Below are 16,866 nucleotides of genomic sequence, written 5' to 3' on the forward strand. Positions count from 1 at the left end.
TAAAATGATCATTGAACATCAATCGTGAGTCCGTGCGTCGGGACTTCAACTTTTTATGTGACAATCAACACGGGTACGGAATCGCTGCAGCTTCTGTATAATGTCACTAGTAAATAATTCCAATGGTCTTATCTTTAACGAAGTTTGGTTTAAATCTACCTGCCAAAGATAGGTTTTAACAATGATGCACACGGAAGCATAAATAAATGTCAAACTACGGAAACTTGTCAGCTGTTCATTAAAATATTTTTGTTTTAAAAAGTTGTATACCAACTATCTTAACCATATTCTATTTTATCAATTTTGAATGAACATGTTCTCTGCAAATAACAAAGGGTGAATTCTAAGCAAAAGACATAATGGAAGTAGAAGTTTTTTATCAGATCAATGACTTCTAATGAAAAGGGGAATACACCTCCCTCAACACTCAGCTGTCAGTATAAGCAGATGTTATAATTGCTTCTCCTAATCCCAACTGAGCTAAAGTTTTAGCAAGTGATAACAGCAAGCATCATGTTTCTGGTTTCAGTGACAAGTGGCTGACTGAGTTTTCATGGCTTAGAAATGTTAAGGGGGGTATAAGCAAAAGTTATTATGAGAGGAGGTTTTCAATCCTGAAGAGGATTAAGACAACGTTGAGGAACAGACTGTCCAACAAAATAACACTATCTTGAAACAATATCCCTAGAAGTAGCAGAGAGTACAGAGATGAATATTTATATTTTGACTTCTTTAATTGACTGAATATAAATAACTTTTGTGTTTAAAATCAATTTATTTCATATATAGTATATTCTTGTATAAACTCATTCACACTCTGCATTATTAAACACACAACACAAAGCAATATTGCATGTTATGATGTACATGTATGACTGATTGATTCAGATCACAAAAGTTCACTATATAAAAATGAGTTACGCGCCCTTGAATTTTGCGCCTTAAAAAAATCCTGGGGAGAACACTCAGAACACTGAAATTCCATTATTTTTGCGTTTCTGGCAATTATTAACCACAATTATTCTTCCCCTTTGCTACAATGCATTTTTTGGTAAAAATCAAATTAAATTAAAAACGTTTGCACCGCTTCAAACATGAAAGTAGAGGCTCTAAAGAGCCTGTGTCGCTCACCTTGGTCTATGTGAATATTAAACAAAGAAAGCAGATGGATTCATGACAAAATTGTGTTTTGGTGATGGTGATGTGTTTGTACATCTTACTTTACTGAACATTCTTGCTGCTTACAATTATCTCTATTTATAATAAAGTTGGCCCAGTAGTTTCAGTGGAAAATGTTAGTCAAAATTTACAAATTTTATTAAAATTGTTAAAAATTGACTATAAAGGACAATAACTCCTTAGGGGGTCAATTGACCATTTCGGTCATTTGACTTATTTGTAAATCTTACTTTGCTGAACATTATTGCTGTTGACAGTTTATCTCTATCTATAATAATATTCAAGATAATAACCAAAAACAGCAAAATTTCCTTAAAATTACAAATTCAGGTGCAGCAACCCAACAACGGGTTGTCTGATTCATCTGAAAATTTCAGGGCAGACAGATCTAGACCTGAAAAACAATTTTAACCCATGTCAGATTTGCTCTTTATGCTTTGGTTTTTGAGTTATAAGCCAAAAACTGCATTTTACCCCTATGTTCTATTTTTAGCCATGGCGGCCATCTTGGTTGGATGGCCAGGTCACCGGACAATTTTTTTTAAAGAAGATACCCCAAAGATGACTGTGGCCAAGTTTGGATTAATTTGGCCCAGTAGTTTCAGAGGAGAAGATTTTTGTAAAGGATTACTAAGATTTACGAAAAATGGTTAAAAATTGACTTATTTGTAAATCTTACTTTGCTGAACATTATTGCTGTTTACAGTTTATCTCTATCTATAATAATATTCAAGATAATAACCAAAAACAGCAGAATTTCCTTAAAATTACCAATTCAGGGGCAGCAACCCAACAACAGCTTGTCCGATTCATCTGAAAATTTCAGGGCAGATAGATCTTGACCTGATAAACAATTTTACCCATGTCAGATTTGCTCTAAATGCTTTGGTTTTAGAGTTATAAGCCAACCAGGTGCTCCGCAGGGCGCAGCTTTATACGACCGCAGATGTCGAACCCTGAACAGTTGGGGCAAGTATGGACAAAACATTCAAGCATGATACAGCTCTGAATTTGGATTGTGATCAAATTTTTGACATTACATGGTTTTTTTTTACACAAAACAAATGCCAAGATTTTACAAATCAATTAAAGATTTCTTCTTCAAACTTTTTAAATCTAAAATTAAATAGTTGACACAGCATAGGTTTCTGACACAGAATGAATGTGGTCTAATGAACTTAAAAGTTTTTTTTTGCCTTTGAGCAAATCACTATGCTGTTGAATATTAATCCTCTCAAAAAAAATTTTGAAGAAATTTTCTTTTTATTTATGAAATCTGAAATGAGAAAAATTTAACCCCCCCCCCTTTTTTTTCACATCCCCGTTTCCCTTTTTCAAAACTGATATCAATTCAAATTTCTAATGGAGTTTGCAACAATAACTACTCATTTTCATTTAAATACATCATAAAATATTAAGATGTAAAAAAACTGCTTGTTATCACTGAATGGTAAAGATTATTTAAATTTATCAGTTGGTAGTAAAAAGTGTATATACATTGTATATTGTATATAACAAAGATTTAAGTTGATTCTGGACAAAGAAAGATAACTCCAATTAAAAAAAATTCTTGCTATTGCACAAATAGGATATTTCTTGCTTACTATTCTGGACAAAGAAAGATAAATCTAATTAAAAAAAAATTTGCTATTTCACAATATTGTGCAATTAGATATTTCTTGCCATTGCACAATACTGTGCAATTGAAAAGACTTGTTATTGCACAATACTTAATATAATAATTTTAGATCCTGATTTGGACCAACTTGAAAACTGGGCCCATAATCAAAAATCTAAGTACATGTTTAGATTCAGCATATCAAAGAGGCCCAAGAATTCAATTTTTGTTAAAATCAAACTTAGTTTAATTTTGGACCCTTTGGACTTTAATGTAGAATTTGAAATTTGAAAACAGGACCAAAAATGAAGAATCTACATACACAGTTAGATTTGGCATATCAAAGAACCCCAAGGATTCAATTTTTGATGAAATCAAACAAAGTTTAATTTTGGACCCTTTGGACCTTAATGTAGACCAATTTGAAAACTGGACCAAAAAAACTTCAATAATCAAGAATCTAAGTACATTTTTAGATTCAACATATCAAAGAACCCAACCGATTCATTTTTTGTCAAAATCAAACTAAGTTTAATTTTGGACCCTTTGGACCTTAATGTAGACCAATTTGAAAACGGGACCAAAAGTTGAGAATCTACATATACAGTTAGATTCGGCATATCAAAGAACCCCAATTATTCAATTTTGATGAAATCAAACAAAGTTTAATTTTGGACCCTTTGGGCCCCTTTTTCCTAAACTGTTGGGACCAAAACTCCCAAAATCAATACCAACCTTCCTTTTATGGTCATAAGCCTTGTGTTTAAATTTCATAGATTTGTATTTACTTATACTAACATTATAGTGCGAAAACCAAGAAAAATGCTTACTTGGGTCCCTTTTTGGCCCCTAATTCCTAATCTGTTGGGTCCTAAACTCCCAAAATCAATACCAACCTTCCTTTTGTGGTCATAAACATTGTGTTTAAATTTCATAGATTTCCATTTACTTAACCTAAGGTTATTAAGCAAAAACCAAGAAAAATGCTTATTTGGGCCCTTTATTGGCCCCTTATTCCTAAACTATTGAAACCAAAACTCCCAAAATCAATCCCAATCTTTCTTTTGTGGTCATAAACCTTGTGTCAAAATTTCATAGATTTCTATTATCTTAAACTAAAGTTATGGTGCGAAAACCAAGAAAATGCTTATTTGGGCCCTTTTTGGCCCCTTATTCCTAAAATGTTGGGACCAAAACTCCCAAAATCAATACCAACCTTCCTTTTATGGTCATAAACCTTGTGTTAAAATTTCATAGATTTCTATTCACTTTTACTAAAGTTAGAGTGCGAAAACTAAAAGTATTCGGACGCCGGACGACGACGACGACGCCGACGCCAACGTGATAGCAATATACGACGAAAATTTTTTCAAAATTTGCGGTCGTATAAAAACTGCATTTTACCCTTACAAACTGTATGTTCTATTTTTAGCCATGGCGGCCATCTTGGTTGGTTGGACGGGTCGCTGGTCACATTTTTTAAACTAGATACCCGAATGATGATTGAGGCCAAGATTGGTTTAATTTGGCCCAGTAGTTTCAGAGAAGATTTTTGTAAAAGTTAACGACGCAGGACGACGACAGATGACGGACGCAAAGTGATGGGAAAAGCTCTTTGGGCCAGTTGAGCTAATAAATGTAACTGCTTATAGACCATAATAATTCTAATGAAATATGCTTCTAGAACAATCCATCAGTGCTTTTTCTTTTGAGAGACGTATTAACATGCCAATGGTAGGATTTGAATGTTGTACAAATGCCTAAGGCTAATCTCTACCCTTTTTCATTTTGGCCACAGCACTACTTTCACTTTCAACAATAAATATTTTCAACATGTTTTACTTTAATATTTCAATATATACATGATATATATATATATAAACAAGTTTAAATTGAAAACTACATTCAAACATGTATATGCAACTGATATCATGACCTCTTAAATAGTAAACATTTTAAAAAAAAAACCAGTAGAGTGGACAGAATACTTCGGAATCATTACTCCATATAATAATTGCAGTGATATTGTTGTCTATTTTCAAAACTACCTCTACCGTTTTTTATTGGGAAAAATGCATATTTTTTATTGAAATTGGGAAATATTATTCTAAACACATCTCCGATTATTGGCTGACCTTTGCTGTCTTTTTTGCACTGTTTTTTCATGTATATTTTGGTTGTCAGACATTTTCAACCCGGAAGGTTCTTTTCGGAGAGGGGAAAGAAACAGAAGCAATGATGGTACTTAATGCATTGAAAACCACATGTGTTACAAACACCATGATGATTCTGATCAGAAAACCGGATCTCAAAAGTGCTTTATAATATCAAAATAATAACATGAATACGATATTTACAAACATTACTACCAATGCCATCAGTTTTGGGAAAATGTAGACCTTTTTGGGAGGAATTTTAAGCCATTTTTTTTAGTAATTGGGAATTTTCTCTAGGGGAAAAGGCCGAATTTCGGCTGTTATTTGAGGCAAACAATATCACTGAATTGGGAACTATATTCCAAGAACAGGAACAAAGGGAATTAATTGTGGTCTGAAGACTTCTGTATACTATGAACATACCGTCATACGTATATTAATAATAAAGTGTATTTGCTTTCAACTATTAGTTCCAAGTTTCCTTTCCAAGGCAATCACTGCTATAATTACATGTATATAGAGTCTCTATATATTATAGTAGTTTAATCATATATAGTATACATGTAGATAAACGCAAAATTATTGACCTCTCTCCGAGTACTATGAAAATCATCTGCAAGTTTAAATCCAGAAGTCTTATCTATGACTAAAAGTCGGTCTGACGACGGTAACAATATCCAAACGCCTTTTTTTCGTTTCTCTCTCAAAAGAATTCAATTTGATTAAGCATAAGAATGGATGACAAATGCGACTATGCTTGGTACTTATAGGACACAGAGGCATGATGATTGATTTATTGTGGAAGGAAGAGAAGACACACAAAATGAGGTCTTCTCGTTTAATAGTATAGTTGTGTCAACTTTAAAAAGATTCAAATTTATAATGTCACAATCCCTGAAGGTTTATTTATTCCTATGAATTCAATAACCAGGACAACTGAAAATTTTTTGGGGTTAACCAACGTAAAAGACTTATTATTGCGCATATAGTTACATGTACATGTAGCATTTTTCCATATAATTTTTATAACTTACGTAAGATTCCTTAGTCGTGCCTCATTTGGCATCATAGGACTAGGAGCACCATCTTTTTCCCAATGAGTTGGTTTAGACAGATAAATCTGTTCAAATTTCAACAAGTATCTAGGCTGCAAAATATAATTTATGTTTATTATGGGTTCTACTATCATGACTATAGATTCACTATATAATGTGTCCCTGTAAAGTGTTTGCTTATAACAATGTTTAAACGCAAAAACATATGTAACAAGAAAAATTGCACAAGAAAACAATGTTATGATGTTTACACACTTTTCGAACATATTCATTTTCACTGCTTATCTGTTGATGCAGGTCACAGATTATAAAAGATTTATGACAGATGTACATTGTATATTTTTAAAGTAGTTGAACTTCTACTCTTTACAACCGAAAATATATTAATCTTTTAATGTGACCAAATTAGCTATACTAAGTGTCTTGTCTGTATTGACTTACTGGAGTTTCTACACCACCAGATTTATGTTGTGCCTCAGCCTGTAAATCTATCTGTGGTGAATCTTCTACGATTCTCTGTACTGACATCTGAATAAACTCATCAAAGGAATCTAACTGCTGTCTCACCAAACCTTTTTCGTCGAAGTAGGAACTGATGACAATCCAGCAGGCTTCCTGCCATAAATCAGGGGTAATTTCATCACTGTCCTCCTCTGCCTCATGCATATCTACAAAATACATGTTTTGTTTATAAGTATTTGAATAGGAATAGGGTGTGGAAAAGCAGATAAAACGTAAAGTAATCTAGGTCCGGGTCCGACTCAGGGCGAACATGTAATTAGGGTGAACAGACCTGATACCAACGTATAGGGGGCAAACAGACCCAATGCCCAGGAAATCTCCCTCTTACCCAAGCCCTATCCCCTCCAGTGCAGGAATGAAATTAAGTGATCGTTAAAATACATGTTGTGTGCACATTGACATTGGTTATCTCCATTGACCATTGTAGGCAGTTACTTTTTATTTTATTCAAGTATTACGAAATCCCGACGTTTTTTATTTTTGGATTGTTTGATTTTTCCTCGTCAAGTATTGTTTTGGTTGTTTATGTTGTCAGTTGAGACAAGGATTTGTATAGTATAGTTTACTTTACAAATCCTTGGTTGAGAGGATGCCATTGGCTATTTTTTTCTGTTCTATGGACTGTCAGTATCAGAACCTATTCTCTAGACTTAGCAATGGATAGTCTTTCACCAGCTTGTCAATATCTGTAAAGTTATTTTTCATACTGATATGTAAATACCTTTGTTGTCATTTAGTACATCAGTTTTATCAAAATTTCTTCAGAGCCACTCACTCGAATAATTTCTTCATTTATTCCCCAAAACTGTAAACATGGCCCAATGTTTTCCCCATTACTGTAAAACCATTTTTAATTAAATCTTCTGGTGATCTCTTTATCATACTTAGATATATATAATCATAATAACTGATTTACAGTTTAGAGGACTTTAGAGAGATTGAAAAAAAAAATGCAATGTTATTGTTTGAAAAAGGTATAAGTACTCCAGGGGCGATGTGTGTATATCAGTTCTAACCTTCTTCTGGTAAATACATGTTGGTTTCGTATAATTTACAACCCTTTCTTTATATTCAGTTAGTTTTCGTATCAGATGACTGTGGATTTCACAACTAACTGACGCGTTTGAAATGCGCCATTTAAATGCCGGCAATTTGAGTTATTTATACATATAAACATCTGTTCGATACTTCTCGGGTTTTTAAAAAAAAAATATGATGATGACCGCAAAAATAAAAGGGACATTATATACCACTACGACCCTAAATGTTTTTATTCATCGACATTATTAGTGCGGTGACAGAAGTGTAAAAAGTCGTCTAGATCGCGAGTTTAATCTCCCCAAATAACACACGGCTAAAAATGGTCTTAACTTAAAGACAAATATGTCTTCTTTAGTTTTCGCCCTTTCGTCAGAATTTCGTACGGTCACTTTTTTCTAAAAAGTCGTTTTAATGACTGGTAGTATATTGGAGAGTTTCAACCCCCCTGTTTCAAAATGAAAAAAATGTGTATGTTTTCTTACATTTAATTGAAATAGTTTTTCCTGAAGCTATTTTTATATGTCATAATATTCCATTCAGTATTTTATTTTCTTCTAATCTATAAAATTTGCGAAGTTTAGACTATTTGAAATTGAGGTAATTTTAATTGCAAATTCAGACTCAAACTTTAGTTTCCTCTTCATAGTAGTAATAAAAATTATCCCATAATATTTTAAGCATATAATATTTAATAAAACTAATTAGTGATAAAAATTTCGGAAACAAAATATGAAAAAACCTTAAGAAATCAATGAAAAAAGAATGAAGTAAATATCTTCAATTTCAACACGGAACTCAATCAGTTGCCTTCCGTCACATTTTGTGTATTAGTCAATAATTTGCTCTCAAATGATATATGAAATTACTACCTTTTTCGCTATTATATACACATATTTTCAATTACAGTGCACTGATATATGCCACATACTTTGTTTGTATATGTTTATATTCTATGTTTTTTCGTTATAAAACATCAAATATACTTTGTCAGAAAAGTCTTATTGTAAAATTAAAATAATTGACGGATAGTTTCAGTAAATACTCCGTGATATGTCAAGTCCTTTGCAACTTGCTCCATTAAGTTCAAAGAAAAGACAAAAGTCGTTGCATTTTATGCAGTGCATAATATGCCAAATAAAAAAACCTCGATTGAAATTTTGAGTCAATTTACCAGTTTAGGGAAGTCGATTTTTGTATCTGCATTGCATAAAAGATTGGATGAGGTGATCATGAACATCAAGCTGTTTCATACAATAGCTGTTAATTTGAAAAACTCCGTGCAGGCAGTTATTCATCGTTCATGCTACAAAACTTACACAAGTAAACATATTTGTTCCCCCTTTTAGAGCGAGGAAGATTCTTGTCTAATATTTAATGACGACATACAATTATCTGACTGTTGTCCCTCAGTTTCGGGCAGATATTTCATTCCGCTGCAAGTTTACTTAGAAAAGACATCGAAACTCTAAAGAAGACTACCCAATTTCGGATGAATTTTCTCTTCGTTTTTAATTCAGCCAATGCCTTCGTATTTATTGCAATTCATTCTATGGTTACTCAATGAAAATGCATACAGCCAAGACTATTCTCATGATATGGCACCGGAGAAATTGTGGAAATGCTTAAGCAATTGTTGAGGCAATCGTTTTTGTTTTACTCCTTTTCATTTAGGATTGGCTTTACAAATGTACCATGAGTTTGGTTCAAAACATCTTGTTGAAACATTTAATGCCAATGGATTTTATGCTTCTTAAAGTAAAGTGCGACGCTATCTAATGTGTTGCCAACCATGAAATTGAGCGAATTCAAGATAGTGCGTACGTCTTGTATAATGTTTCCCCAGCATCTTTGCAGACAAGCATATGGATGTCATCACACCTTCCTAAACCTCCTTTTAGATCTCTTTTAAAATCTTGGATGAATTGATAGGGATGGTTTGAAGCTGGTATTTTTTTTAGGAACAAATGTGTTCGGACTTTCTACAATACCTTGTCTGTACTTGAAAAGAAAAACTCAAAATAAAGTGTTTGCTTTGAGCAGAACCTTTCATGTGCAGACCTGTGGCCATAAGTGAAATGTGTAGAAATATTAAAACATGTCTTGTGACGGTTGGTGAAAATGAAGATGATGGAGATAACGGTTGGTTTGGTATAAAGCTTGTTGCACTGGTACACACGATTCCAGTCCGAGGTTAGGGGAGTGTTGACGTGCCCTTAAAAAAGTTAAACCCCGCCAATATCTGTATGTGTCTGTTTCAAGTCACGAGACGGTAATGCAGTGTTTCTATATTCTATATTTGTTTTTTTCTTATTTATTTTGTACATTAATCAGGTCGTTAGAGTATTTGTTTGTTTTACATTATTCATTTCGGGAATTGAAGACTATGCAGTATGAATTTTACTCATTGTTGAAGCCCGTACGGGACCTATCATTGTTTTATGTCTCATTTGGTCTCATTTGGAGAGTTGTCTCATTTGCAATCATATCACATCTTCTTTTTTTTTATATGGAATACTTTTGAAGTTTGGGGTACGTTGCAAGGGATAAAAGGGGGGACATAGTTACAAAACCTATAATGTAATAGATATTAACCAGAGTTAAATACACAACAAAAGATAATACTATGGTAGCAGTAATAATTGTGAAAAAAAAAACCCAAAAGCAACGAGTAGTCTATAAAAAAACTGAAGTATCCGCAAATTCAATTTGAGGTCATATTTGACTGTAGTGTTCTATGGCTTTGTTTTGATGACTCACCCACTATGATAGTTTAAAAAATAATTTTAAAGTATTGTCCTGCATGACACTTGATTTTTACCTGAAATTGATATTTTTCATAAGGTTAAGGTGCTTTAAACATTTTATAGGTTGAAAACTTGATTTTTGAAGTTTTGTTTATAAAACGTGGTTTTAGGATCTTTTTTGATAAAAAAAATCTCAATGATTAAGGTTTATGTATAAAAACAAACATTACTTAAGCCAAAACAGTATCATTTATATATAGGTAGAGTTTAGAAATAGAAAAAAATGTCAAAATTGAAACCCTCCCAAACTTTCACAGATTTTTACATATGACCTTTGACCTCAATTTTAAAAAAATGTGACCACATCAAGTCCTGACGACAGGCATATTATTATAGTACACGATTTCTTCTTTCCAATGATATATTATGTAGATGTGTGTTCGGTGGGGAGATTAAATTCCAAAAAATCTGCCTTCAGTCACCGCACTATATGGCACATATTCATCAATAAGAGACACAAGCAGCCTAAATCCGCAAAATCTTGTCTCAAACGCTAATGACAGGCATTTCATGTCTCCGTTTTCTTTCTTTTTACTTTTTATATTACATATATAAATTCTTTCGATTGTTAAGCAGTCCTGACGCAGTTTTCTTTATTTTTTCTTCAAGTTTTATAAATTTTTCTTTATGCTGTGACTGGAATTTTTTTTTAAAAGAGGGGTGAAAGATACCAGAGGGACAGTCAAACTCATAGATCGAAAATAAATTGAAAACGTCATGGCTAAAAATATAAAAGACAAACAAACAAATAATAGTACACATGACACAACATAGAAAACTAAAAATTAAGCTACACGAACCCCACCAAAAACTGGGGGTGATCTCAGGTGCTCTGGAACGGTAAGTAGATCCTGCTCCACATGTCACGGGCACCTGCCGTGTTGCTCATGTTATACCAAACCCGGCAAATAGTCTTATTCAGTAGGTCATATTCATGAAAAGCGAAGGGGATTGTAGTTTTAACGTAAGGGACATATATATATATATATATATATATGATATCATCTGTGAAACGGGCAAATTATTCCATGACGGTCGACCAACTCATGATGGCGTCCGTAAAATTTACGAAGGAATGATTTCAACTTGACCTTTTTGAACTTATGGTTTAATAGCTTATTTGTGAGCAGCAACTCTGTGAAGAATATCATGATAGGAAATACAAGCACGGGAATATCGTATCAATTGGGAGATCAATTGGGAGATATATACTACTTAAGTAACTAGTAAACGTCAAACTGCAAAGCTGTTGTTTATTTATTAGAGTTAGATAGTAAGAAATAAAATATGTTGTCAATCAAGAAATCAGGCATCTTGATAATGTCAGTTTCAGAGAATTTTTAACGTTTTAAACGATATGATTTTGATTCTTTTATGTTGACAGTTCACATTTTATAGTACTTTTCAAACGTGAATATTAAATTTCATTCTTTACAAAGAATCTGCAAAAATAAAAAAAATCACTATGATATTGCTGGTGGCGGTAAAATAGCCATTTCTATAGAAAAAATGCTATTTTGCAGGCTTGAAATCGAATATTTTAATCAAAGCTGGCAAAATAGTCACTGCCTTTTGATCACTTAAATGCATGTTATGTTTAAAACTTGTTTTATAAATGTATTCTTGTTCTTATTTCACGGTATCCTACATTACAATGACAGTAGTTTGCTGCACCACTATCCTTAATGTTCCAATGGGAATAGTATATATAATGTTCCAGTAGTTTTCCGCAGCATCAGCATTATGTTTAAGAGGGTAAGAATATGTTTATCATCGGTGCTAGTTAAAGCCTGTCCAGGGACAGTCTATACTAGTATAGAAAGTCCCTGGACTGTCTTAAACATACAGTGAGGTGAGAGGATTTGTTTTGCTCCGTGTTGTATGTCTCACTGTGACTGTAAGACAAAGAACAGCAATGAAAGATGTTTTCCTTTGCTTTTTCTGGGCTTTATTGCTACAATATGAGTTAGACGTATTCATTGTCTTATGGAAAATACAAAAAAAAAGCGAAGAAAAAGACAAATCCACAGATACACAGAATACTACACATCTGAACAGTAGTGAGAGAAAATATGTAAAAGGTGTGTTAGTGATATTTTATAAATATGAGGTAAAATATTGAAAACATTTCAATGACCGAGACCTGAAACAGCTTAAGGTTTATGTACCCTTCTGTAGCCATTTTTGTACGAACTTTTCAGACTTCAATTGTATCAAAACTACAGATATAATGAATAATAGAGATAGGCCATTTTGTACATATTCCAAGGGGAAACTTGATGCAAAGCATTATTTTTTACTGTTCCATTGCATTTAATAGAAAAAGAGGACTTTGTGGCAAATAAATCAAGATTTTTATAGAAAATCCACAGCCTTTATCCTTGTACTCTCATATTTGGCAATTTGATGACTGATAGATATAGGATTATTGCATGCAGTGCTAGCATTGATTTCCTTAAATCAAGTTTATAAATGTAGTTATTGGTTAAGACAAGTATAAATATGGCCAAAATCAAGTACACCTTTTAGGGTGCGCTCGACTTTAGTGACTCAGCACGAGGTGTTTTGGAATTTACAGGTTACTTAGAACTTTTTGTAAAAAATAAACACTAGCACATCATAGAAAATCAAGTGAGTAATTTATGTTTCAAATTTTATAACAAAAATCTCTGTATTAAAGGCTGTGGATTTTCTATAAAAATCTTGATTTATTTGCCACAAAGTCCTCTTTTTCTGTCAAATGCAATGAAACAGTAAAAAATAATGCTTTGCATCAAGTTTCCCCTTGGAACATGTACTAAATGGCCTATCTCTATTATCTATTATATCTTTAGTTTTGATACAATTGAGGTTTGAAAAATTCGTACAAAAATGGCTACAGAAGGGTACATAAACCTTAAAAAACAACAATGTGTCTAATCATTAGTTAAAATGTTTGAAATTGATTTCTCTTAATCAGGCACATTAAAATACGGATATCATAAATGATGTTCACAAACAGCAAGTAGGGTCCGAATTAATGATGACAAAAGTCGCAATATGTATAATTGCATATTGCATAACATCGCTTGGTCAACTATAATCAATGGTGAATCGCAAAAGTAGTTTACCGATGATAAAAACCGCGTAAAATCGTTTTGAATGTACACCAGAAACGCTAAACATGACGATAGCGAGTGCGATAACACTGGCACTGAGGTATGGGAATATTCCCCTACAATGCAGTTTTCTAAACTATGCCTCGTAGAATTTAGAAGTTAACAAAAAGTATATGTATCAGGACCGTTCAACCAGTACTTTGTGCCACATATCAAACAAAGCATTTAAAAAAAAACCCTGAAACAATACTTCAAACAGTATAAACGGCTTCCTTGGCAGATCCTTGAAAGTCATCGCTACACTTACAAATATAGAAGAAGACCTCCAACTTCAAGTAAAGTTCCTTCATGAATACCTGATCTGTATACATAAAACGAAGATGTGTTACCATTGCCAATGAGACAACTCTCCACAAGAAACCAAATCATTTTAATGGCAAAGGAATTAACAGCTATATAGGTCATTGTACGGCCTTTATCAATGCACATACCGCATAGTCTGCTATGATCTGTATATGTTTAAAAAAAGAAATCTGCTGACACCAAATCAATTTTTGAGTTGTCAGCCTTTGACTGATCTTGACTAGGTTGTTTTTTCAACATATATTCAAATTGGATTAAAGTAGCTGCTTGAATTCACTCCTCACATAGAAATTACCTTTGTCGAATCTAAACGATGAACTCCAACATGATCCCGGACAGACGTACTTCGGGACAGGACATATTTTCCCTCCCCCCCCCCCTATTTTTTATTATCAAAATTTCTTTATTTTTGTTGTATTTTTATTAATTCAATTATTTTTGTGCTTTTTTTTTGTCTTAAAAATGCATTACTATGCTTGAAATTACAAATTTATCAATAAGTACTTTTGACTATCAATGGCTTTTTCACTGTCTACAGCGGCCACGTTAATATATAAAATGTTTTATTTCTTGAGTTTTCGCTCTAGATTATGTGGCTAACTATACAGAAAAGAACAATCTCAACATCGGATGACGATTGCTCATGCCTGTGTATGTCATGTAATGGAATACTTTTCATAATGTACTTTCATTTGAACTTTGGTGAAGAGGTCTCAAATCATTCCACGTCACCTTATTCTTATATTGATTACTTCACGGTCCTTTTCTCCTTTCATACAATCCTTGTGTGTCGTATTACACAATAGTTGAAAAAAAAAATCATCATGCTTTATAGTCGCACTCAAAATCTGTACGATAATAAACCTATCAGTACTCAAACTTCCTACCAAAAAAAAAAACCCATTTCAACACGTTTGGACAAACGAACAAGCTAACATAACAAATGCTGCAAATCACACGATTTTGATTATGGATCATTATGACAAAAGCATGTTGTACAAGAAATGGGACATGTTGAATTCAATCTAATTAAAATATAAATCTGCTCATAAGACGAGTTATCGATGTACGACAAGTATCTGAATTTTAATTGATTGTGTATAATGCAAAAGTTCACATATTACAGTACTCAGTCTTAAAAACGACCAACTGCAGACCTCTCATAACAGGTCCATGCAATATTTGTTTACTTGTAAATTCATCCACAGCTATAGTTTAGACTATATTACCACTATTTGAAGTTTGACAGCCCCCAATTTTGGCGATTCTGTTTAGACCCAATTTAAGTATTGATATTATCAACAAAAAAACAATTAAGAAGATACGAAGAAGCAATTGATTCCCACAAGTCGAAGAGAGAAGACTTCCCATGACCAAGAGATAAAAAAAAAAACAGGACAAAAAAAAAAAGATTGATTGAGCAACACAAACCACATTCAAACAAGGGGACAGTGAAGTCATTTACACCAATAGAGTAGGCATCTTTTTTCAACAGTAATTCTACCAGATAATGCCGTCCAAATATGTAGTGATACACTGTAAGTAGCAATCAGTGATGGTCTTTTCTCGCTGTGTTGAAGACCCATTGGGCAGTTCTGTGCTCTCTGGTCGAGTTAATTCTTTGAAATATTCCCCGTTTCCATTCTCAATTTTATTGACTATGAAAGTTGGACGATATTGTATAACACGTCAAATTATAAATACAAGTACATGTACTGTAGTCATTTTTGACACAGATATGTTGTCAACCCAAAAACTGGAAACATGCATGCGCCAAGTCATAAGCAGAGTGTCCAAACTAGTGTACGTTCTCACTCTGTGAAAACCAAATATGTATTGACAAAAATCTTTATAAATTCCGCTTTATATGTTATCGTAAAGCTGGAAGCAAGTGTTCTACAAAATTATGTTTTTTTTCTGGCAAGCCTGAAGTGCACTTACTTTACCATTTAAACCTCTTTAATTCAATATGTATTTGACATAATCTGATGAAAAATAAACTTGTTAAAATAATTGAATGTATTTTGATAAATCAGGTTACAGATTCATGTTGGAATATTAGTCTATAAGAGTATAAAAACCATTGTTCCTTGACATGCATAGGTATGACAGGCTCTTATAATTTCTTGTTTGACAATGTATTTGTCGTTATGGCAAGATTAATATACATTATTACACTTATGTCTTGGAATTGCTATTTATAAAGTGCACACCTTTGCTGATCTTTTTTTTTCGATCTGAATTTTCTTTAAGTCATGGAAAACAATTCAGTAAGGATAATTAATAATTCCGTTTACTTGAATGGTATTTTTAATGTCGACATTTCTAAACATGTTGTATTTTTAATATTTTTATCCTTTATCCGAAAGAACTGAATCTGTTTAATAAATAAAGCTAATCATTACAGTCACAATATTATCCAGTATTAAAAGACATAACTGTATAAAATGCTCCTTTTCCGCATTTTATGGCGTACATATTTAACATAATTTGCTAAAATATGTTATAACGTTACAGAGAAGATTCAAAAGAGAAAAACCTTGCATTTACACAAAATCCCACTGTTTACAGGCATATAGAAACCACAGACTTTCAATCCTGTTCCCATTTTACGTGCCCTCGTTTGTTCTATTCATCCAGTTGGTAACTGTATTGTGCAAGTGCATGTTTTTTTTATTTGCCGCTGGACGTTTAGCAAACAACAATCAACCAATTAAGATAAGCGAAGGGAATAGCTAAGGAACTTGTTAAATTGGTTTTACCCTACCTCATTATGAATAAGTACGAAGTAAGGGTATCTAAACCCTGTGTTATTTGTTGTAGTTGGTCTTTGTGTGTCTTTTTTTCGGAGGATATCGGGCTTTGTGGGTGATATTGTTTGTTTAACTCTCCAACATTTTTTTGATTTTTCCTGTTATTTTGATTTTATCTCTATGTAAAAGCGAGTTCATCATTAAAATCAAATTGAAAATGACATGTGCTGCATGATCTTCTGCAAAGTGAACTAAAGTTTAAATCAAACAGGTCAAT

The 16,866-nt window shown here is 32.9% G+C and overlaps 2 protein-coding genes across 2 annotated transcripts in view; one reads left to right on the plus strand and one right to left on the minus strand.

The window, feature by feature from the left end:
• Positions 1-7,723, minus strand: part of LOC139520251 (DNA-directed RNA polymerase II subunit RPB2) — a 34,628-nt gene extending 26,905 nt beyond the window's left edge. Inside the window, exons 1-3 of the mRNA XM_071312739.1 lie at positions 7,547-7,723; positions 6,450-6,676; positions 5,988-6,100 (exon numbers count right to left, since the gene is read on the minus strand). Of these exons, the coding sequence (XP_071168840.1) occupies positions 5,988-6,100; positions 6,450-6,676; positions 7,547-7,565 (359 nt within the window). The 5' untranslated portion in view covers positions 7,566-7,723. The remainder of the gene's footprint in view (positions 1-5,987; positions 6,101-6,449; positions 6,677-7,546) is intronic.
• The window catches only part of LOC139520256 (myosin regulatory light chain A, smooth adductor muscle-like), a 396,856-nt gene that overhangs the window by 208,301 nt on the left and 171,689 nt on the right, over positions 1-16,866 (plus strand). The gene's annotated exons all lie outside the window — the stretch shown is intronic.

Source organism: Mytilus edulis, chromosome 4, assembly GCF_963676685.1.
Source record: "Mytilus edulis chromosome 4, xbMytEdul2.2, whole genome shotgun sequence".
In the NCBI taxonomy this organism is placed as follows: domain Eukaryota; kingdom Metazoa; phylum Mollusca; class Bivalvia; order Mytilida; family Mytilidae; genus Mytilus; species Mytilus edulis.